Source organism: Lactuca saligna, chromosome 8 (genome assembly GCF_052625555.1).
Source record: "Lactuca saligna cultivar CGN05327 chromosome 8, ASM5262555v1, whole genome shotgun sequence".
Taxonomy (NCBI): Eukaryota; Viridiplantae; Streptophyta; class Magnoliopsida; order Asterales; family Asteraceae; genus Lactuca; species Lactuca saligna.
The window spans coordinates 89,267,488-89,293,000 of record NC_136424.1 but is presented as its reverse complement, the minus strand read 5'-3'; the positions used below and the strand labels follow the sequence as shown (position 1 = coordinate 89,293,000).

At 37.2% G+C, this 25,513-nt stretch overlaps 1 protein-coding gene across 1 annotated transcript; it reads right to left on the bottom strand.

Moving 5' to 3' along the window:
• Positions 1-10,179: 10,179 nt before the first annotated feature.
• On the bottom strand, positions 10,180-10,785 carry LOC145009874 (uncharacterized). The gene has a single exon (XM_078968504.1). The coding sequence runs from the start codon at positions 10,783-10,785 to the stop codon at positions 10,180-10,182; it is 606 nt and encodes a 201-aa protein (XP_078824630.1).
• Between the last annotated feature and the right edge of the window lie 14,728 nt (positions 10,786-25,513).

The window sequence follows — 25,513 nt, the reverse complement described above, 5'->3', positions numbered from 1 at the left end:
ATGTTCAGAATTTAAATATGATAAAACCTTAGAATTTTTTTTATAAAATGTTATACAAATACGATTTGAATTTCAAAAAAACTCACGTGGTGCTTGTTGCCGATGATCATGCATAATGAATTAGATGATTGATTGTTTTCTTATTGCCTAACAAGTGCTTGATCAAATGCATAAGACAGAAACATTGTCGTCGAGTCCGGGATCCGATTCGTCGAGTCAATCACTTAAGTCCCGCGTTCCGTCCCGCTTCTACTCGGCGAGTTGGTCCTTCAACTCGCCGAGTCCAAGGCCAAAAATGTAAAACACTTAAATAAAACAAAAAGAAATATGTACCAAGAATCGGGTGCTACATTAAGTCATTAAAGAAAATGACAATTCATGATAATAAGAATGGATTATTTAACTACAAATTTTTTTAACAATTCATTTAGTATTTTCAATATTTAATCTTTAATAATTAATACCCTTTTAGTTTCCAAAAACATTAATTATCAAAGTCTATGATCCAAGTTGCAAAACAAATAAATGGTTAGGTATCATTTATCCCATCCATTTGAATTCAACCCAGTAGATATCGATTATCAATTATATCTCACCATATAATTCCTAGATTTATGGGATCACTAATAACAAATTTGATTAGATATCTTTGATCTCATCTATGCCTCGGAACTCTCTTGCTTAGGTATCATTATCACAAAAGATTTCCGATCAAATCGTCCAATTTGAAAAACTTGTGTAATCGGCCTAGAAGTTGGTTATAGAAATCGCAAATACACCCCGGTCATCAAAAGATAACACTAAGCGGTTAGGTATCATTTATCCCACTAGTGCATACAAGAGATGTGCGAGTGTTCTTCAAAAGGATTACATATATTTGGGGTTTGTAAAAAGGGTCTCTACATGTTTTATAATTATAGTTTAAAAAACATATGATATAATGGTTATTACATGCATATAATAAACCATGGTATCAATTTTCAAAAGAAAATTACCTGTTAAAGGTTCTATATAAAATAGAGTAAATTACACGAATGGTCCCTATGGTTTGGGGTAATTTGCACGTTTGGTCCCTAACTTACTTTTTTAACTCGGAAGGTCCTTACTGTTTGTTTTTGTTACGTGTTTGGTCCCTTCTATTTGTTTTTGTTACGCGCTTGGTCCCTGTCTTACCTAAAAAGATTATTATTTGATTAGAGAAAGATGATGGGATAGGTAGGGTAAGGTGAGTGGAGTGAGGTTGGGAGTGTGTTTATTTAAATAAATTAAAAAATCAAGGGCAAAATAGTCTTTTTAGGTAAGATAGGGACCAAGCGTGTAACAAAAACAAACAGTAGGTACCTTCCGAGTTAAAAAAATAAGTTAGGGACCAAACGTGCAAATTACCCTAAACCATAGGGACCATTCGTGTAATTTACTCTATAAAAAAAACTATTTTTCATATAATTTGACGCAATTTGATTTCAATAACCGGTATTAAGTTTGAATGCATTTGAACCTTTTATATCTCTATTAAAACTTCATTTTATTAATTGTATATTTGGAGTTTATATATGTTATAAAAATCACCATTTTAAAACTTTTAATGAATTATTTCAAAATTTGCCGTTATTAACGATTTTATCAAACCGGGTTTTATTTTATTATTATTTTTTTTAAAAATAATAACTTGTTACATCTTATGTCTTATTTTGAAAACCCCAAACTCCATGTGATATTTATTTTATCCAAAATTATTTTAACATGTGAAAAACTAATTTATCAACCATGCATAATAATTGCATAGAATAAACAACACAAACATGCATAAAAAGATATGTGCATAAACATAACAAACTAATGATATTTTTGTGAGCCAACACAAAAATATCAAATCCATTCCTAAAGGGACATTTAAGGGGACCAAAAATCTTCTTGTAATGTTGTTATAGAAGCTCCCACTTGAGTAAACACTCATTGCTTGCAAAATGTTTGAAAAACTTCTTTAAAGGAAAGACTTCAGCTTTTATGACACTTTTCAGAAAGTGTCATCTTTATGTTCAGCACATGTGTAGCATTCATGACACTTTTCAGAGAGTGTCATATTTCTGCCCAGCAGTATGTACTCAAAAATTGCCTTTTTGTCCTCAATAATGGCTCCAACTTCATTTCTTATTATATCTTTGTACAAATAAATTATTTCTAAAAACTAATCTATTACTTTACAAAAATAAACAAGAAAAACTAATATATTTAATTATTACATACCATATGAATAAATAAATTATTACAACCATTTTTACAACAAACACAACAACATAACAACACATTGGTCCTTGGCTAATTTATGCACATCATACATCAACATATACATAAAACAACCTTGGTTTTTCTAAGACAACTTTAAATGACAAAAGATGCATGAAACTTTTGTCACATTAGTTAACAATTAAAAGTTGTTAAAGAAAATATGTATGAACTTATTTTTTATACAAAAACAAGTTATCTATATTCTCCAAACCAAACTTGCAAGATGGCTCTAATACAAGTTGTTGGGTTTTAGATCAAAATAGTTTCATAAACTAGAAAAATATGGCAACGGAAGACTTTAATTTTTGAAATAATATAAACATTTTATACCCACCACGGTTCTTCTTGCAGGTTATAGAAAGATTAAAACACCAACCAAAGAAGAGGTGATGAAATAACAAACTTTGTAGTTCTTTGGGTACTCTTGGGTGGCTTGGAAGTTGATGAAGAATGTGGAACCTTTGAGACACCAACAATGACTCAACTTGATATGGAATGCTAGTTCTTTGTATAAAACTCTTAAGTTTTTGAACCAAATCCAAGTATGGTTCAAAGAGAGCAAAATGCAAGCATCAAATCTTCAAGTGTTTAAAGCAAGAGAAGAGAGGAGGAGAGGGAAGAATGCTCTCGGCCATAAGCAAGAAGAATGGGGAAAAGCATTCAAGAATGCAAGCCTTATTATATAGTGTCTTAAAGTGAAGTCTTTACCCATTAGGTATTTCCACTTTAAACAAAAATGTCCCCTTGTCATAATCATGTCCAAGCATGCTTTTAAATCATGGTTTCTTTTGAATAAACTAATGGAAAAGCAATACTTTTCTTACTTTCATGCAAATATCGAAATTATACATAAAAAGAAGAAAGAAAGTCAAACTTTTATAAACTCCTTTATAAAATATAAACCTTGTCTTTTAGGAAAAAAAAAAACAAAAGGACTCAACTAGTCCAAAATTTTGTACATGACTTAATAAATCATACCATATGATATATTATGTAACTTGTAATGAAAATTATTATTTAAATGAAATAAATAATTTCCAATTTAATTATAAGAGTTTTATTGAATACTTATCAATTTCTAATAAATAATCAATTGTATCAAGTTGTTTTTAGTGTGACCAATTAGTATGATATGTTATTTAGCAATATCACTTTAATATGACTATTGAACATACTAGATCTTTCAGGCAAATTGAAGGCTTTCTGGTGATCAGTTTTATGTTCAAAGGAAACATCTCTCCCTTTCTTTTAGATTTTGGAAGCACTGCCTTTGTCTTCTTCTCTTTGATTTCTGACTCCTCATCATCGAGTGATACTTTCAGCCCTGTACCTACAACCAATTACGAAACACTTATCAGATTATGTTACAGACCTTCCACATATGTTACCTTCCAAATGGAGAATTTGTCATTCGTAATTATGCCATATCCTTTGATCTCTTGTGTGTCATTATTTTCGAACTTCACTTTGCCTTCGTCTTTCAGTGATCGAAATTCCATCAGCTCTTCTCTCCTTCATGTCATGTGACGTGAACAGTCATTGTCGATGTACCATTCCGAATCGTACTGTTCGTCACTGATCACCTACAAAAATCAGAGAGATTTAGGAACCCAAACTTTCTTGGTTCCTTTTGAGGTTTTCTTAAAAAGTTAAATTTGTATGAGTTTAGAAAGTTCTTTTGATCAAAACATTTTTCTCTCCTTTCAATATTTTGAAAACCTTCATTTTATCTTCACCAAGGTTGATTTCAACCAGATTTGATTTTTGTTAAATAAACTATTTGTACAATATTATAAGTATAAGCAGGTAGATTTTTCAATTTTATACGTCTTAATAAGACAGAAAGGACACTACAATGGCGTAGTACTATAGTAGATTTACATGAAAGTAGGGTGTTATTGCTATAATACCAGTGTGGATGCAGAACGTTTTAGTAGGGGTGACACTAAAAAAAAATTTCCGAAAAAATCTAAATTAGTAGTAGCCCTCGTATTTTAAGCCGGTGCACCTAATAGAAAAAAAACATTAAAAAAAACATAAATTTTTTACACTACGTACCGGAATCGAAGCAGTGGCCCGGGACCCCGGGCTCGACTAAGGTCTGCCACTGTATAATACATAGGTACTTAAAAGTGTGTGGCTATGTTTAATGTTTTGCATTTAGTCAGATTTCCTTCATTTGTTTCCTTAATTAATGTATATATTTTTTTTCTGCACGTTATGTCATTGTATTTATTTCAAACATGTCTAAATTGTAATCATAAATACTTTAATTAAATTGAGAAATTTAACCAACATTCTAATTTAAAACAATTTAAAATTTTTGCTAAGTATGTTTGTTAAAAATCTTTACTATAATATATATTATTTGCAGAATATATATATATATATATATATATATATATATATATATATATATATATATATATATATATATATATATATATATATATATATATATATATTCAAATGTGTAAACTGATTAATAATTTTTTTTTATCTAATATGCTTTACAAATATTTAAAAGCAATGGTATTTTAAACTAAAAGTTGATGCGATGAAACAACAATGTGTTTTTGTCAAATGACTTACGTAAGATATTTTTGAAAGGTAAAGTAACTAATACTTTCAAAAACGATGACTTGCAATAAAAATATATGTTCTCATGTATAAAAATATCTAATGTATACAAATATTTTGCTTTTCTATGTACCTTTCTCAATTCCTAAACTTAAAATTGGATAACTGTATGTATGATAGGCTTTAATGACAGGCTCTTCCAATTGGATGGGCGGGTTAACTGACGAGGGGGTTGGCCCACTAATTGTGTTGCAAACTTGCAATGTGATAATACTTATTCTTCATAAATATGGGGTTTTACTTAGAAAATTAATTTTCGGAAAATTTTTAATAAAGTTTGAAAAGTTTTTTTTTAACAGAAAAAATCATATATATATATATATATATATATATATATATATATATATATATATATATATATATATATATATCCGGTAAGAAATTTTTTTTGTAGGAAGGTAAGAAGTTTTTTTTATACATATTTTTTTGACGAACAAAAAAAATGAAAAAAAATGAATCACTAGTTGATTCATTTGTAAGATAATTCACAAGAAAAAATTCTCAAAAAAACATCTTTATGATTTATTTTTAAGTAAATTAAGAAAAAATTTACTTTTATGACATTTTTAGTGAATAACAACAAAATCATTATATAAATGAATCATCGAGATGTTTTTTTGAGATTTTTTTTCTTGTGAATCATTTTACAAATGAATCATCTAATGATTCATTTTGTTTGTTCGCGAAAAAAATATGTAGAAAAAAAACTTCTTACCTTCCTACCAAAAATTTTCTTCTTATTTGATATTGACTATATATATATATATATATATATATATATATATATATATATATATATATATATATATATATATATATATATATATATATATATATATATATATATATATATATATATATATATATGACATTTGTTCTATTAGTATTCTAAAATATCATTAAATCTCATTAAATGAGTATTAAATATTACACATGTTACCATTTCATTGGATAGGAGGATATGTACTAACAAAAAGTAGGAAGATATTTAATCTCTCATATTGAATATCACATAATCTATCATTTTTTGTTCAAATATAAAAATGATTTTTTAATTAATTTGGGTAAATGTTAAACAACCAGGACTTTTATGTTAAAAAAAAAAATAAAATAAAATAAAAACTTTTAGAATTTTATTAAAAAATTTTCAAAATAATTGAATTTTTCTGCATAAAACCTTTATAATTATTGCTATAAATAAATATATGTTTTTTGCATTTTCATAGAAAATATAAAATCTGTTTGATATCAAAAATCACAAAACTAATGATATAAAGGCAAAGAAACACGTAAATCAGTACATGTTTAAGCATGAGTATTTTACATATCAAAACGAACTTGTGGAATCTAAAGTCCACATATGAATAATTTAATTTGGCTCATTTGCCCAAACTCTTTTAAGACGTAACTATAGATACATTTAATGTTTATTAGATGAATAGATCGAGCAATTATATATCGTCTTCGGTCAATGAGAAGTTTAGAATAAAAAACCGCTTGGTTCCTAAACTAGTTTATCCAGGTTAGTTCAAAAATAAAACTGTTCAATTAAAAAAATAATTGTTATTTGACTAAAACCAACTTGACTCAAAGTAAGCCGATCTAAACCAAAGCTCAACAAACTTATGGTGGGAAAGTGTGAAAAATGAATTGTTTATCTTCTTTAATAAATGAAGGTTTTTTTTTACAACATGTCTTTTTCTCTTTCATTTTGCTATATGATATTTTCTAGAATTTTTGAATTTTTTATTTTTCACTTGTCATTTTATTGTATTTTTCATTTTATTAAATTAAAATTCCACATTTAATATGTAAGTTAATATATATATATATATATATATATATATATATATATATATATATATATATATAAGGTATTTATTAGAAATTATTTATATAATCATTTAGTCAAGGAGATATATATGAATTGCATGTTGAAATGGCTCAACATAAGGAAATTCTGTATATGGGTCCATTATTTGCGTTCTTAAATTCGATTATGATTACGGCATCCCTTTTCATAATCTGAATTATGAGAACTTGGCAAATAGAAATGGAAATGTTATAGCAAAAGACTGGTTTAGTCTTTATGTGAGACATCATGTATCGTGTCCCATATGCTTCGGATATAGGATCGATTACATGTGCTATATTCATCATTTCTAAAATTTTCCAAATGCCTGGGGCATTAAGTAGGGAAAAGGTTTAGAACTGGATATGACTAAAAGGATTAAACAATTGTCGAGGACAATCTAAGGTTTACCAAAGATTGGTTGCTCAAGGATAGTTAGAAGTATAGTGATAATTCTGGAAGGACCATATTGACATAATCTGTAAGGAGGCAACTCTTGTTCAGAAGTGATAGTCAAAATGGAATCTGGAAATGTTTCAAAGTTAGAATTTTCAATCTGTGTAAGATTAAGGAAACTTAATGCAAGAAGGATGTTTCCAAGGAATTGATCTCCTTTGGAATACTCTGTAATGATTGTTTCCAAGTCTTTGTGAATTTGTGCATAATCGTTACAAGAGGATCAATGCATATAAGTTTAGAATCTAACAGATTTCAGTAAATGGCATGAATTTGGAATTCTTGCATTTACAGTAAGGATTTGGGAGGGTGAAAAGAGAATCATTGAAGTTATGTTCAATGGATCTAGTTCACAAAGTAAAGATCATAGACAAACATAGTATGCATACTTGGTGTATGGCATGACTAGTGTTTAGAAAACATAGTGTACATGCTTGGAGCATGGGACAACTATTGTTGTAAATTCAAGAATAAAGTTGATAGCTGAAACAGTATACAATGAATAATGTGTAATCATATGGTGATAAATAAAAGGTGTTTTATTTATGTTCATAGGTTTTGATACCATATTGGATTCAATTATTATTGTGTTTCACTTTGCATGTTTTGACTTCCCGGATAAACTAGGTTATTCTTCCGGAATGACTAAGTTATTCAAACCATCCACAGTCGGTCATATGTTGGAAGTAGATATGAATTAAGACTGTCATGGGTTGGCTTGTAGAGGTCTAAGGTATTGGACAAAGGGCTACAACACTCATGAGTGCTCATAAGTTCTGAGTATTGGATTCAACCCGCGCTCATTGGAATCACTTCATGGATTTTATCACGAGTGATCATGAGACGATACTATCTTATATTCTTCAAACCTAGAGATATGAGTTGTTACTATGAGTTGATAGTACATTGATTGCACGAAAACGCATTGGTAACTCGATGTTATAAAACGTGTCTTTGTGTATGATTCAACAAGTAGTAGAACAAGCCATATGAGTCGAAGTTTATCCATTCCTTTTACCTTCGGGATAAAAGCGATATCTGTGGGCCCCTCGATGATTTGATGATGACAAATGGAAGTGCTCGGCCGGGCCAGGATTGATTTGATTTGTTCAATTAGTCAGTCGTCATAAATCGGAAATCGGGAAACAACAAATGGACAGAGAGAATGATTATAATCCATGTCTCAGTCCATATGATATCTAGAGTGGAGGAATATATGATCCCTTATCTAATGGACAAGTCATTGACAAAGGTCAGAGTTCGACAGAATCATTTGAGAGCTATGATTGCCAGTCGGTTCCTGAAGTCATACGCAATAATAGTTTTAGACTTATCCAAGTGGGAGACTGTTGGATTAATGTCTAAGTCCATAACTATAATTGGTAAGACTTGACCCGACCCGACATGGTCCATTTGGGTTGCATGGCATCATGCATTTGGATAGACTATAATGAGAGAAATAGGACACTTATGGTTATTAATATATTATAAGTTCTAGTATATTAACCATAAGAATAATAAGATTATTTAATTAGTATTGATCAAGAATTAATCTAGGATTAATTAAGTGATCAAAAGAAGACTAATTAAATATATGGGTTGATTGTGCAAATCATCCATACTTATATAGTGGGCTAATGCTCCATGGATTATCTAGTTGGGCTAAAACCCATATGATGCTCCATGGATGCTCCATGGTGTTTTTGTACCCATGGATCATGGAAATGAAAGGCCATGTCAATTAGGGTTTGCATGATGTAACCCTAACTATTAAAGCATCTTATTCTTGACCAAAATCGGTCACTAGAGAGAGTAAGAAAGGGCTAGCCGATTTTCATGAAGTGTAGATTTCTCTCAAGTTATTCCAAGTGTATTTGGTGTTGTGTGAACCATTTGAGGTGTCACACTTGGGGCACTAGGCACTCAAGCTTCATGAAGACATTCTACATCAAAGAGGTATGTATTCTATCTTGTTATATTGATAGTTTTGTATGCTGGATTAGGATAATACCTTGGATGTTCATATTTGCATGCATAATAGAGAAAACATAGATCCAAGGTATTTAGGGTTGCATGTACACTTAGGAGTGTTAGAATGCTCATAACCCAACAGTGGTATCAGAGCCTAGGCTTGTTTTCTTGTTATACTTGCAAAACTGCTTAAAAAATCGAAGTTGTTGCTGTCTGATCATCAGACTCGGCGAGTCCATCAGGAGACTCGGCGAGTCCATGCCTAAAAAGTGATCTAATCGATCCAACTCGCCGAGTTGGTTCATGCACTCGACGAGTTGACCCCCAGACAGCATATTTTCGAGGTTTTTGGCTAGAAATGGACTAGGAACATTACCCTAAGTTGTTTTGAACTTATAAACTTGTTTTTGAAGTGGTAATGTTCATGCTAATCCAATTTCAAAGATAATTATCAATAGATTCATGTTTTGTATTAGTTTAAGGTTTAGACTAATTACATGAAAAAGTTTGATTTGAATTATCTTGTTCTTATGAGTTGCTTAGATTAATAGAAAAGTTGAATGAAATAGTTGTTTTCAATCCAAATTAATCTAAGAGTTGATTCTAAAATGTGTTTTTGTAACTTGTCCTCAAGTTATATGAAAAGTCACATTTATACTTGCAAAACTGCTTAAAAAATCACATTTGTTCTTATGAGTTGCTCATAACCCAACAGTGGTATCAGAGCCTAGGCTTGTTTTCTTGTTATACTTGCAAAACTGCTTAAAAAATCGAAGTTGTTGCTGTCTGATCATCAGACTTGGCGAGTGCAGTCATCAATAAAAGTGACTACATACTTTTTATTCCCTAAAGAAGGAGTGGAATGAAAATCACACAGGTCACTGTGTACAAGTTCCAAAACAGCTGAATTTCTAGTGACACTAGGAAAGGGTTGTTTTGTCACTTTTGTAAGCATGCATGTTTTACATTTATCAGATGTCACTTTCCTTCGCACGAAGAGATTCTTCAATACGAATGTGGCTAGCAAGTTTAACCATTGACAGTTCCTCCTTTTGATGTTTCAAGTTATGTTTAAAGTCTTTCCAGGATGGAGGCAGTTTGTCAATGATAGTGGACACAGCTATGGATTCATCCATATTCATTTTGTGCAGTTTAAACTGTCCGTATATGCCAAGGAGTTCATTGTACTGTTCAGTGATAGACCTTGAATCTTCCATCTTATAATTATTAAAGTCACTAACCAGAAAATTCTTGCTAGAAGCATCCTCAGTAATGTATTTCAGTTCAAGGGTATCCCACAACTCCTTGGCACACAAGGCTTCACTATGGATATCAAATAAAGCATCAGACATACCGTTCAGAATGTGAGCTTTGCAGATGTAGTCATCATTGTCCCACTTCTGTCTCTTTCTTGTCTCTTCAGCCATCTCAACAACACTTTCCTCAGGCTCTGCTGGTCTTGGAGTAGTCAGCATGTATGGTGCTTTCAGAGTGGTCAGCATGAAGTGCATCTTTTTCTTCCAGCGCCTGAAATTGACGCCTTCAAACTTCTCCAGCTTGGCAAACTTAGTGGTCATCTCGCGGATTGAGTCACCCATCTCCAGAAACAGAATATTAGTTCGAATGTTGGGAAAATTAGGGTTTGTGGTGGAGATCTGGATACTAACTTGGATTGTGATATCACTTTCCGAACTGATATTTCTACCCTATGCCTGGGTTACACGAAATTCAGCCTAGGATAATCCAAGCGGACACTTACGTTTCTAGGCACAGAAAACGTAAGCCAATATGCTAAAAGGTTTTGTGAATGTGAAGAAAATGAGAGCTAAAAAACATAACCACCTTCTGGAAAGGAAGAGTTGTTTATATATTAAACACGATTATGGTTTCATTAGGGTTTGGTCGTCATTAGTTTCTTTGGAAGCAAATAATATTAATCCGGATTAGGGTTACCAAAAACTAACGAGTTTCGTTAGTTTTACCATAATCACACTCAAAAAATTGAGTTTTCCATTATGTTTCCACATGCAAAACTCGGTGAGGTTTTGGGGCGTTGCCCCAAACGCCCGCTGGGGCTCAGCGGGACCCCAGCTAGGGGCTCTGCCCCTTAGACCCTGCTAGGGGTGCTGCCCCTAGACCCCGCCAAAGGGGTGCTGCTCATTTGGAAACCTCGGACCCCCGATTAGTCTTCAAACCGGCTTCTGACTCGATCTTATACATGCGTGCACTCCGCACAACCCGTGTACATGTATTAGAGTACAAATCATGAAGCCCCTTAGCTCACATGTTAGTTCTAGTTACTTAAAATGACATGGTGACACTAAAATCACCAACATATTTGAGGAAATATATTTTACTAAATGTTCTCAAATCCACCTCTTCTTTCGTAACTCATAAGAATCGTTCATGCACAAACTCCTGCTTATTCCTATCAATCATGACGGACAAAAAGATGTTAAAAATCTGAAATTATAGATAGACGGAAAAATTACAATGAAAAATAGCTACATACATACAAACAAAAAAAAGGATGACATTTTACATACTTATTAACCTTAATCTAATCCATTAACTTTCATGCATACTCATGAGAGAAAAAAACACTAGAAATTTTACAAATGAAGAAATAAATAGTGAGTTAATTACCTGCTTCTTACTTACTTGGACCAATGTAGATGAAATTTGATGGATGCAACAACACGTTGGGAATGAGAGCAGCAACAGAAGGTCGAAAACAATAGAACAGAATTAAAAAGCAAAAAAAATCCTAGAACTCAAATCCATAGTAGTCTAATCTGCAACTTGATCATGTATAAATGCCAAATCCATTATAAATTTTGTAAATTGGCACCTCTAAACAACACCCATATATATTACAAAAGTCATAAAAATTCAAAATACAAATAGTATTATATTATAATAAGCACAATAGCATATCTAAAAAGCAAAACAATCATTGATGACATATATATTTGAGAACTACTTGCATTCCAAAGGATCTATGTAGCTTCTCGTTGTCTCTTGATTTTGGCAACTCTTATCATGACTGCAACATATATCTTGTCTACCATTTCCTCAGCAAACATGAAAAGTTTGTGTCTCCACCGCTTCTTGAACTACAGAACTCCAATAACCCCCAAAACCTTATTGCAAAACCACTCATGATGTCCACGTAAAACAAGAAGTCCGATTGCCCGAGATTGACAGCAGTAACAGCAACGCCAATGGTGGCGCCCTCTCCAGTGACCCTGCAGATCACTGATGGCTGGCAGGGCAAGACAGAGGCTTCGGTGGTGAGAAGACGAGCCTTCCAGTTGACTACCGAGGAGGCACACGCCACACCCAATGTGGTGACGGGTATGATTTCTTCTCCGTAGCTCTTATTATATGTTGCTTATGATATTTATGTGTCATATTATGTGTTTTGTTTTGGATCGTTCCATGTGAACAGTATTCCAGTTCAGGTGTTGTTTGATTCGGGTGCTACTCGATCATTTTTCTCTCTTGCGCTTAGCAAGGGGTTCCCTGAGTCTTCGAGCATGTTGGATTGCCCTCTAGAGTTCGAGATTGCTGATGACCGATCAGTACGAGCTTTAGAGGTTTTCAGAGATTGTGTTTTGAGGCTGTTCGAGGAGCTCTATCTGGTAGATTTGGTTCCCATACCATAGCGTGGGAACAAGGTTATCATCGGTATGGACTGGTTGACCCCTAATGGGGTTGTGATCGACTGCGCACAACAGTTGGTACGTGTCAGGACCCCAAGTGGGGGAGAGCTGGTGATTTAGGGAGAGAGGCCACAACGTGGACCGACTTTATGCTCAATAGCGAGGGTTAGGCGCTACCTTCAGTAGGGTTGCACCGAATATGTCACCTATGTCATGGATACTCGGGATGCGGGCAAGGCGTCTGTGAGTGATGTGCCAGTGGTGCGAGAGTACCCGGATTTGTTTCCAGAGGAGTTGCCTCGGATACCTCCAGAGAGGCAGGTGAAGTTTAGGATCGACCTAATCCCTGATGCAGCTCTGATAGCCAAAGTACTGTATTGGTTGGCTCCTCCCAAGATGCAGGAGTTGTTTACACAGCTGTAGGAGCTGTTAGACAATGGGTTCATCAGACTGAGCAGTTCACCCTCGGGAGCCCTGATTCTGTTCGTGAAGAAGAAGGACGAGTCGCATCAGATGTGTATATATTACCCGGAGCTGAATAAGGTGATGGTGAAGAACCATTACCCACTTTTGAGGATTGATGATATATTCGACCAGCTGCAGGGAGCATCTTGGTTTTCCAAGATAGATTTGCGTTCAGGCTACCATCAGATGAGGGTCAGATATGAGGATGTACAGAAGACTACTTTTCGGACTCGCTTGGCCACTACGAGTTTGTGGTGATACTCTTCGGTCTCATCAATGCTCTTGCCGCATTCATGGACCTCATCCAAGATAGATTTGTATGCCAAGTTCTCCAAGTGCGAGTTTTGGTTGCACGAGGTGCAGTTTCTGGGGCACCTTGTCAACCAGAATGAGATTTTGGTCGATCCGGCCAAAGTAGAGGTTGCGATGAGATGGGAGGTTCCGAAGTGTCCATCTGAGATTCGTTGTTTCCTTGTATTGGCAGGTTATTATCGGATATTCATTCAGGAATTCTCCAAGATAGTCGTACCTTTGATCCGGTTGACGAAGAAGGCTGTGGTCTTTCGTTAGGGGGTCTGAGTAGTAGGCAACATTCGAGACAATGAGACAGAGGTTGTGTGAGGCGCCGATCCTAGCCCTGCCAGAGGGCGTAGAGGATTTTGAGGTATATTGTGACGCATCCAATTCAGGATTGGGCGCGATATTGATGCAGAGAGGGCATATCATCACCTACACTTCGAGGCAATTGAAGCCTCACGAGGCGAACTATCCGACGCATGATTTAGAGTTGGGGGATGTGATTTTCACCCTCAAGATTTGGTGGCATTACCTCTATGGGTTCATTTTACCATCTACACGGACCACAAGAGTTTGAGGTATCTCATGGATCAGCCGAATCCGAACATGAGACAGCGTCGGTGGTTGGATGTGGTAAAGGATTATGATTGTGAGATTTTTTAACACCCGGACAAGGCCAATGTGGTGGTCGATGCCCTGAGGCGCAAGGCAGTACCAACTTCGATACAGGATATTTGTCTTAGGATGCTTCTGGAGAAAATTCCTAGAGGCGCAGGTAGAGGGCATGAAGGAAGAGCACCGGAAGTGTGAGCAGATCATAGGCCAGGTGGCCTCTTTTGACTATGATATTTGTGATGGGTTTTAGCCATAAGAACTTTCCTATGTGCGCATGCAAAACCCTAATGCTTGGATCTAGGCTTTCTAATAAACATGCTTTTGAATCCAAGACTTCTAATGGCTAATTAGGTTAAATAACAATATTGAAACAGATCTAGAATCATACCTTTGAATTCCTTGTTAATCTTGTTTGTCTTGGAGCTTCTAGAGTCACAATTGTCACTCCTCTAATGGCTTACAAACACCAATAGCAAGCAAGATGATTTAGGAGAGAGGAGAGGGGAGGAATTCGACCAGAGGTTCCTTGCTTAAGGTTGTGTGTCGAATTCCCTCATCCATAGGGTCTATTTATACTATTAGACTCCTTAAGGGTTTCACCCTAAACCCTAATTGGATAATCTTCTCTTAAGGCTATCCAAATCCATTCCATAGATAACCCTATGGACGATTTGAGCTATCCTAAAGCTCTTAGAATCCGTCCAAGGTATATCCTAATGGATTTACAGTCTAAAGTCTAACTATCAAACAATTGACAGTTTATACTCTCTTATTTAATTAATCTCTTTAAGTCTCCAAATTAATACCAATTAATTTATGACTTATATTAATCAAATAGCCAAATATTATTCCTTATAATATTTACTCTCTCTTAACAAATCATCCTTCAAGTTGCTATGGTGAAGGAAACCCAAAAGGACCATGCACCACCGAATATAGTTATAGCCTTAGACACAATTCCAACAGTCTCCCACTTGGATAAGTCTAGTAACTATACAAGTACAATACGGTTTGCAATCGTAGCTCTCAAAGACGCTGTCAACTCTGATCTAATCAATCTTGTCCTTTAGATAAGGGATCGTACAGTCCTCTGTTAGATATCATGCTGACAATCCTATGGAATGGTTAGTCTAGCATTTAGATTTCTCAATCTCCGATTTATTTGACATAGAACTTAATCGAACACATCAATTCAGTTCTGACCGGGCCCAGCACATAAGTAAAATCAAATCATCGAGTGGCCAAGATATCTCTTCTATCCTCTTAGGATAAAATTTACAGATAAACTTCGACTTATATGCATTTACTTATTCATTAACCAACTATACACAACAATGCGTTTTATAACATCAAGTTACTGATGCGTTTTCGCATTATCAATGCACAATCAATTAACAAATAATAAACCATATATCTAGGTTTTAAGACCATATGATATTATCGTCTTGCGATCACCTTTTATATCGTATTCCATAAGGTGATTCCAGCAAGCGCGGGTTTATTCCAATGCTCAAAACCAGTTCATAAGCACTCATGAACGTTGCAGCAACCCTTGCTATGTCTAACACCATTTAGACATTCTACACACCAATTCATGACAATCTTCATTCATACCTACTCCCAACATATGAACGATTGTGGACCATTTGAATAATTCGATTATTCCTAATAAACTCAATTATTCTGGAAGTCAAAACATGCAAAGTGAAACAATAGTTAAACAACTAACATGTGACAGTAACTTTACTCATAAATAACACTCCTTTATTTAATCATCAAATGTTAATTACATTTATCTATTATGCATTTCTAATACTATCTAATCTATACTAATATCATCCTTCAGCCCAATACTCCTAGCATGCTGCAAGTGCTTAACCCTACTCAGTCCCTTCGTAAGCGGATCTGCTGGGTTATCTTCTGAAGATATCCTCTTCACTACGAGTTGTCCTTCTTCTACACGATGTCTAATGAAGTGATATTTTCTGTCGATATGTCGAGATCTACCATGATCCCTCGGTTCCTTGGTCAAGGCAACCGCACCTTCGTTATCACAGAAAATCTCCATGGGCTCCTTTATGGCCGGCACAACTCCAAGATCACCGATGAAGTTCTTCAGCCATATTGCCTCCTTCGACGCTTCGCTCGCTGCGATGTACTCTGATTCGCACGTTGAATCAACTACGGTTTCCTGCTTGGAACTTTTCCATGTCACTGCTCCTCCATTTAGGGTAAAGACCCAGCCCGACTACGAACGGTAGTTGTCCCTGTCGGTCTGAAAGCTGGCGTCACTATACCCTCGCACCTTCAAGTCATCACTCCCTCCAAGGACTAAGAACCATTCTTTCGTCCTCCGAAGGTACTTAAGGATGTTCTTCACCGCAATCCAATGTGCTTTGCCAGGGTTTCCTTAATATCTGCTAACCATGCTCAAAGCGAAGGCTACATCAGGGCGAGTACAAGTCATAGCGTACATGATTGAGCCAACTGCGGAAGCGTATGGTACTCGGCTCATTTCTGCTATCTCAGCTTCGGTACTCGGACTTTGAGTCTTACTCAACTTGGCATTTCCTTGTATCGGTAGTTCTCCTTTCTTTGAGTTTTCCATACTAAAACGTTTTAGTACCTTCTCCAAGTAAGTATTCTGACTAAGTCCAATTAGTCTCTTACTTCTTTCTCTTACTATCCTTATTCCCAAAATGTAAGAAGCCTCTCCGAGGTCCTTCATAGCGAAGCACTTCCCGAGCCAGGACTTAACCTTCTGCAGAGTCGGGATGTCGTTTCCTATGAGTAATATGTCATCGACATATAGAACGAGGAAGCTTACTATACTCCCACTGGCTTTGACATATACACAAGATTCGTCTTCGCTTCGTACAAATCCAAACTCTTTGACTTTCTCATCGAAGCAAAGATTCCATCTGCGAGACGCTTGCTTAAGTCCATAAATGGACTTCTCAAGCTTACACACTCTATTCGGATGCTTCGGATCCACAAACCCCTCTGGCTGAGCCATGTAAACATCCTCAGCCAACTTTCCGTTAAGGAAAGCGGTCTTGACATCCATTTGCCAAATCTCATAATCATGAAATGCGGCAATTGCTAGCATCACTCTAATAGATTTAATCTTCGCAACTGATGAGAAGGTCTCATCATAGTCAACTCCGGGAGTTTGAGTAAAGCCCTTCGCAACCAATCGCGCTTTATATGTGTGTACGTTCCCATCCATGTCGTTCTTCTTCTTGAAGATCCACTTGCACCCTACGGTCTTACGTTCGGGCACGTAATCAACCAAATTCCAAACTTGGTTATCGTACATGGATTGGATCTCGCTATCCATCGCCTCTTTCCATTTTGCAGACTCCAGGCCTGCCATGGCTTCCTTATAGCTATTAGGTTCATCAAGGTTTACTAGTGTACCATCACTAATATACGTGTCCCCTTCGGTAGTAATATGAAAACCATAAAACTGAGGTTGAACTCTAACTCTATCGGAACGTCTAAGAGGTAAGGATTCGTCAATCGGTTCAACCGGAGTTTCCTCCTCGGGTTGAATGCCAGCGGTAGAGGTTCCTTCATCTATCGATTCTTGAATCTCTTCAAGTTCGATTTGCCTCCCACTGTCTCCTTGGCTTATGAGTTCTCGCTCTCGAAAAACTCCTCTCCTTGCAACAAAGATAACATTATCTTTCGGTCTATAGAAGAGATATCCAAAGGAAGTATGCGGGTAGCCGATGAAAATACATCGCTCACTTCGAGGTTCAAACTTGTCGTGAGTATCTCGTCTTACGAAAGCCTCGCAACCCCAAACCTTGATATGTGCCAACGAGGGAGCTTTCCCCGTCCACATCTCGTGAGGTGTTTTGGCAACCTTCTTAGTAGGGACTCGGTTAAGGATATGGGCGACAGTCTCTAAGGCATACCCCCAAAAGAAGATAGGTAGTGAAGCACGACTCATCATAGAGCGAACCATATCCAATAAGGTTCGATTACGCCTTTCTGCCACACCATTCAACTGCGGTGTCCTAGGAGGCGTCAATTGCGAAACTATTCCACACTCCTTGAGATAATCGTGGAATTCAAGACTTAGGTACTCTCCTCCTCGATCGGATCGAAGCATCTTGATTTTCCTGCCCAATTGATTCTCCACTTCGTTCTTGAACTCTTTGAACTTTTCAAAGGTTTCTGACTTTTGCTTGATTAAATAGATATACCCATATCTACTATAATCATCGGTAAAAGTCACATAGAAGCGGTTCCCATCGTTCGTGGTTGATCTAAAAGGTCCACATACATCGGTATGTATTAGGTCTAATAGTCTCTCACCCCTTTCACAAGTACTCGTGAAGGGTGACTTAGTCATCTTTCCAAGTAAACAAGACTCGCATGTGTCATCTTCCCTAAGGTCGAATGACTCCAACACTCCATCCTTTTGGAGTTGGGCTATGCGTTTCTTGTTGACATGTCCAAGACGACAATGCCACAAGGATGCTTTATCCATACTAGTGGAAGAATCAATATTCAAAACATCATTTGCTAAGTTATCAACAATCATAACAGTTTCATATATTCCATTACATGGTATAGCTTCAAAGTAAAAGACACCATTTAGATAAGCCAAAATAGAACCATTCTCATTATTAAAAGAAAATCTAAATCCTTGTCTATATAAACCATGAAATGAAATGATGTTTCTAGCCATCTCTGGCGAATAGCAACAATTGTTCAAATCTAAAACTAAACTATTCTTAAGCACTAAAGAATACACTCCAATCTTGGTCACAGGCGACGATCTTCTGTTCCCCATGATTAGATTGATCCTTCCTTGCTCCACATCCCTACTTCTTCTTAGTCCCTGCACATTAGAACAAATGTGATAACCACAACCGGTGTCAAGAACCCAAGAAATAGCATGATTAGAATCGTTAGATTTGATTGCATATATACCTGCGAAAGATGGCTTGATCTTTCCTTCCTTGATGGCTTGCAGGTAATCCGGGCAGCTTCTCTTCCAATGTCCTATCTTGTGGCAGTGGTGGCACTCTGCCTCCTTCGGGTTAGAGCAGGGCTTAGAGGGATCAACTTTGGTCCCACTAGAAGAGGAACCATCTCGGGCTTTCACCTTTCGATAGTTATTTGAAGAAGCTTTCCTCTTCTTTCCCTTCCCTTGACCAATAGCCAAGACAGGAGCAGCGGATGGATTGGGAGTTGGTGCAACAGACTTGTCCTTGAAGTTGCTCTCAACAACCCTCAAGAGACCTTGGAGTTTGCTTAGAGTGACCTCCTCTTTGTTCATGTGGTAGGTCATCCTAAATTGGTTGTACATCGGAGGCAAAGAGTGAAGCACCATGTCGATCGCCAAGTCTTCGCCGAAGTCAACATTTAACTTGCGAAGGCGGTCGACATACCTTTGCATCTTTTGCAAGTGCACGGTAAGAGATTCTCCATGACCCATCTTAGCGGAAATCATGTTAGTGAAAATCTCGTAACACTCTTGTCTCGCGTTTTGGTGGTACCTCTCCAACAAGTCTTGATGCATCTCGTATGGATACATGTCCTCGTAGGACTTTTGGAATTCGGAGTTCATGGTGGCGATCATGATGCAATGTACCTTCGTTGCATCTCGCTCATGAGTTTCAAAGGCGGTGATTTCTTCGGGAGTAGCAACTTCGGGGTTGATTCTCTCGAGTTTCTCATCGAGGACATACTCTTTATCCTCATAGCGAGCAATGGTGCGAATGTATCTTATCCATTCGCTAAAGTTCGTTTCATCGAAGGTGATCTTTTGGCAAAGGCTCATCAACGTGAAAGAACTAGCAGCAGCGTTGTTTGCGTTTGACATCTATAGAAAGGACAAAGATTGATTAGAATAAGAATCCCTAATTATCACCCAATAAGAAAAATTAGGGCTAGGATCCAACAACAACATTTACATACTAGAAAAGGGATGCCGTAATCTAACATGCAAATAAATTGAAGGTAAGTGAATTACGATTCACTAATTCTCCATCACAAAACTTAAACTATTTAGTCCTAAGTGTTTTTTGAGAATTCCTAGGTTCGGATGAGATTCATTGAACTATTCAATGACATGTTTAAATCTCGATATGCCCCTCTTGTTTGTGACTGGGATGCCGAGGATCACAAAGCGGGTGTGAATTACCATGCAAATTCACATGGTGCCTTCATTGTAACGATCACCTATTCGATGTGCCGGTAAACCACACACGCTCCATCGAACTATGATGAACAATGAATCACCTTTTTCCACCTTCGCTTAAAACCAATTAGTGTGCCGGTAAACCACACACGCTCCACTAACATCTTAGCAAGGTGCAAAGTGTAATTTCATGGGATTGCATCAATTCACTTTTCCTAAAGTAACTAAGATTGGGAAATTTTAAAAAAATTTAGTTACTTCGTATTTCTTATTATACTTTTAATGAGAGGATGAGGTTGCCCTATCCTACCCGTTCGGCTAACGACCTTCCACCAATCAAGCAAGCGGTGGGTGTGAGTATACACACATTAAGCGCCATTTTATAGGCCGCAACCTCATACCCACCTTATAGATCGGCTTCGTGAATGAGGCCTACTAGCGGTAAGACTAGCATTTAGTTATACATATATATATATATATATATATATATATATATATATATATATATATATATATATATATATATATATATTATTCTAGTAATATCATATAAGTATAGGGTTGCATTTTAAACTTTTCAAAATCTAGGGTTTGAAATTTAAGTTGTCTAAATTAAAACTTTTAATCACAAATATAAATTTCAAAACTTTAGGGTAGGTTTTAAACATTTAAAACATGAAGGATCAAATAACAAATAATTCCAATTAACAATTAATATTCTAATTATCTTTATTTGATTTATCTTGATTTCTTTGAAGATAATTACCAAAATAATTAATCATTATCATATAAGGAAATTAAATATTTTATTAGATGATAAATATCTTTAATTAGATCAAGATAATAGTCATATTTATCAAAAAATCGGATTTAGATTGATCTAATATGATTAAGGTAAGTTTCCATAAGATAATTATGAAAAAATCCCGAATCTGGCCCTTCCTGACGCCTGGACTCGCCGAGTGCACAAGGGGACTCGCCGAGTCAGGCCTACTCGACGAGTCCACCTTGGAACTCGCCGAGTCAGTGACTCAAAACCCAAAAAATCGAATTTTGCAGGTTTGTTTCAGTTATTCAAGCAACAATTTAAAGAAAACCAATCTAGGCTCTGATACCACTGATGGGTTTTAGCCATAAGAACTTTCCTATGTGCGCATGCAAAACCCTAATGCTTGGATCTAGGCTTTCTAATAAACATGCTTTTGAATCCAAGACTTCTAATGGCTAATTAGGTTAAATAACAATATTGAAACAGATCTAGAATCATACCTTTGAATTCCTTGTTAATCTTGTTTGTCTTGGAGCTTCTAGAGTCACAATTGTCACTCCTCTAATGGCTTACAAACACCAATAGCAAGCAAGATGATTTAGGAGAGAGGAGAGGGGAGGAATTCGACCAGAGGTTCCTTGCTTAAGGTTGTGTGTCGAATTCCCTCATCCATAGGGTCTATTTATACTATTAGACTCCTTAAGGGTTTCACCCTAAACCCTAATTGGATAATCTTCTCTTAAGGCTATCCAAATCCATTCCATAGATAACCCTATGGACGATTTGAGCTATCCTAAAGCTCTTAGAATCCGTCCAAGGTATATCCTAATGGATTTACAGTCTAAAGTCTAACTATCAAACAATTGACAGTTTATACCCTCTTATTTAATTAATCTCTTTAAGTCACCAAATTAATACCAATTAATTTATGACTTATATTAATCAAATAGCCAAATATTATTCCTTATAATATTTACTCTCTCTTAACAAATCATCCTTCAAGTTGCTATGGTGAAGGCAACCCAAAAGGACCATGCACCACCGAATATAGTTATAGCTTTAGACACTATTCCAACAATTTGTGGGTTATTGACCCTGCATGGGAGGGTTTGGGTCCCGTACTGGGGCAGAGTACGGCAAATTCAGATGGATGAGGCCTATAAGTTGAGGTTCTCTATCCATCCCGGGGCGACGGAGATGTATCGGGATCTTCGTCCTGATTTGGTGGCCCTACATGAAGCGGGACGTAGCATGGTATGTAGAGCGGTGCCTGACTTGCACGAAGGTGAAGGCCGAGCACCAGAGGCCACATGGCAAGATGCAACCTCTAGATGTTCCCATGTGGAAATGGGAAGATATCACGATGGATTTCATCACCAAACTTCCTAGGACCGCGCGGGGAGTAGATTCCATATGGGTCATAGTGGATCGGTTGACCAAGAGTTCCCATTTCATAGCTATCCAGGAGAGCATCTCGGCCGAGAAGTTAGCCGATATCTACATCTGAGAGGTAGTAGCTCAACACGGAGTGCCGTCTCCGTGATTTCAGATAGAGACATGCAGTTTACTTCCAGATTCTGGAAGAAGTTTCACGACAAGTTGGGTACCCATCTGCATTTCAGTGCAACTTTTCACCCATATACAGATGGTCAGAGCTAGCGGACCATCCAGACCTTGGAGGATATGATGCGGTCATGTGTCTTAGACTTCGGAGGTAGCTGGGACACCTACCTTCCCTTGGCAGATTTTTCCTACAACAATAGCTACCACACAAGTATTAATCATCCTCCCTTCGAGATGTTATACGGGAGGAAGTGCAGGACCCCGATATGTTGGGGTGAGGTTGGACAGAGGGTCATGGGGAGTACCGAAGTAGTACTCAAGACGACGGAGAGGATCCAATAGGTCCATAGCAGGCTTCAGACTGCTCAGAGTCGGCAGAAAAGTTATGCCGACAAGCGCTGTTCGGACATGGAGTTCCAGGTCGGGGGTATGGTTCTCCTGAAGGTGTCACCTTGGAAAGGTGTCATCCGGTTCAGGAAGCGGAGCAAATTGGGTCCCAGATACATCGGCCCTTTTAGGGTTGTAGCCCAGTTGGGCAAGGTAGCGTACAAGCTAGACGTGCCAGTCGAACTTACTCAGACTCACAACACCTTTCACGTCTCCCAGCTACAAAAGTGTCTGGTAGACGACTCACCGGTGGTACCACTAGAGGACATTCAGGTGGTGACAACTTGAACTACATTAAGCGACCAGTATCTATCCTCGACAGGAAGTCAAAGAATCTGAGGAACAAGAGGGTCGAGTTGGTGAAGGTGCAATGGCAGCACTGCAAGGGCTCAGAATGGACTTGGGAGCCGGAGGATGAGATGAGAGAGCACTACCCCGAGCTCTTTCCGGATGCAGCAGCAGACTTCGAGGACGAAGTTTGAAAAAAGTAGGGTAGAGTTGTAACACCCGGTTCCTGGTACGTATTTTAAATTTAAATAATTGTATGTTTTACACTGGGAGTCGGCGAGTTGGAGGCCCAACTCGTCGAGTAGACTAGATTTTGGATGCGGGTTTTAAGTAACCTACTCGATGAGTCAGGAGCCCGACTCGGCGAGTAGGACTGTCTGGATGAAACCCTAATATTTAGGGTTTGCACCCTATTTAAATGCCTTATCTTGTCCCAACCCAGCCTCCATCGTCTCTCTCAGTCCAGAAAAGCCCTAACTCCAAACCCTAAAGCATTTGTAGTGTTCTCGAGACATTTTTATGTGTTTTGTATGTGTTAGAAGCTTGAGAAGAAGGAGAAGGCTTGGGAGATCAAGAGAAGGCAAGTAGATATAAAAATTTTGGCACATTTCCAGCTAGTTTAAGTTAAAAAGCTTCAACCTTGACCATCTATCTCTTAGATCTCTACTTATGGTTCATTTCTACCTGTTCTAAGCTTTAGTAGAGCTATAAGGATTTTGTGGTTCTAAGGGGGTATGACTTTAGATCTAGAACCATTGAGTGTTCCCATGGCATAAAGATGCTAACTTTATTGCCATAAGAGCCCCATGCATCTTGTAGAATCCATTATAGGGCCATTTAAGCCAAATAACCGATGCATTAACATCAAGTTTGTAACTTTACGTGTATTATGGACCCTAGGAGGTTTGATCTATGTTTTGGATGTATTGAACTCGACTGAAATTAACTATATGGACATGGACTTTGGGGGACTCCGCGAGTCGTTTATAGGACTCAACGAGTCGGGGTATGGTTCCCCCACCTTTTCTGTTTTGATCGAACTGGTTGAGTCTAGAAGAGGACTCAACAAAATGGATGTGAATATGGACCTAAAGATCATGGAACTCAGCGAGTTCAATAACAGAACTTGGTGAGTTCAAGACAAGTCTTAATTGGATGAAGACGAACTCGACGAGTTCATAAGGAACCCGACGAGTCCATGACTAAATGTGTCTTCTTGCATGAAGAAGGACTCGATGAGTTCAAGGATGAACTCGGTGAGTCGGTTGTAGAAAGTCCCGATTTGTATGAAGGAGAACTCGGCAAGTGCGTACAAAACTCGGCGAGTAGAGTCGAGGTTTTAGCGTTTTGAGGATTTGGGGACTCGGCGAGTTTTTGGGTCAACTCGGCGAGTTGAGTCAACTAGATGTTGACTTTGACCCAGAGTTGACTTTGACCAAGGTGTTGACCTTGACTTTGGCTTTGACCTGAGTAACCCTTGTAAGGGTTAAGAGTATGTAATGGTAAATTAAGGAAGGTTGTTATGTGTAGGAGTTAAGAGTAGTTGATCCCGTCATCGAGGACAGTTCGGTTACTATACAACATTGATGAGTTACCTTCCAGTAACGGTAGGTCTATGACGATAATGTAGGCCCACTAGTAGGAGTTGTATGCTAGATGATTTTCTTTGTGATAATTATCTAGGTTGCTACTACTTGATATGTTTTATGTGCTAGCATGATATGATGATATGTGATAGTAACATTAGGGGAGTAGTCCCTGTGACACGGTTGTAAGGACCTAAGGATAGGTCGGGCACCCTAGAATTTCCTGGTAGGGTAGGTCAAGCACCCCAGAACTGCTTGACACGGGTAGGTCGGGCACCCCAGAAATGCCTGGCAGGGTAGGGCGGACACCCCATAATTGCCCGACAGTATGTATGTTGTATGGTATGTGGTATGATGGGGGAACTCACTAAGCTTCGTGCTTACAGTTTTCAGTTTTGTTTCAGGTGCCTCTTCATCGAAGGGGAAGGAGCCCGCACGGTAGCAGCGCATGTCACACCCCAAAACCGAGAACGGCGGAAACGTTCTGGGGCGGAGGACGTCATGTAATGT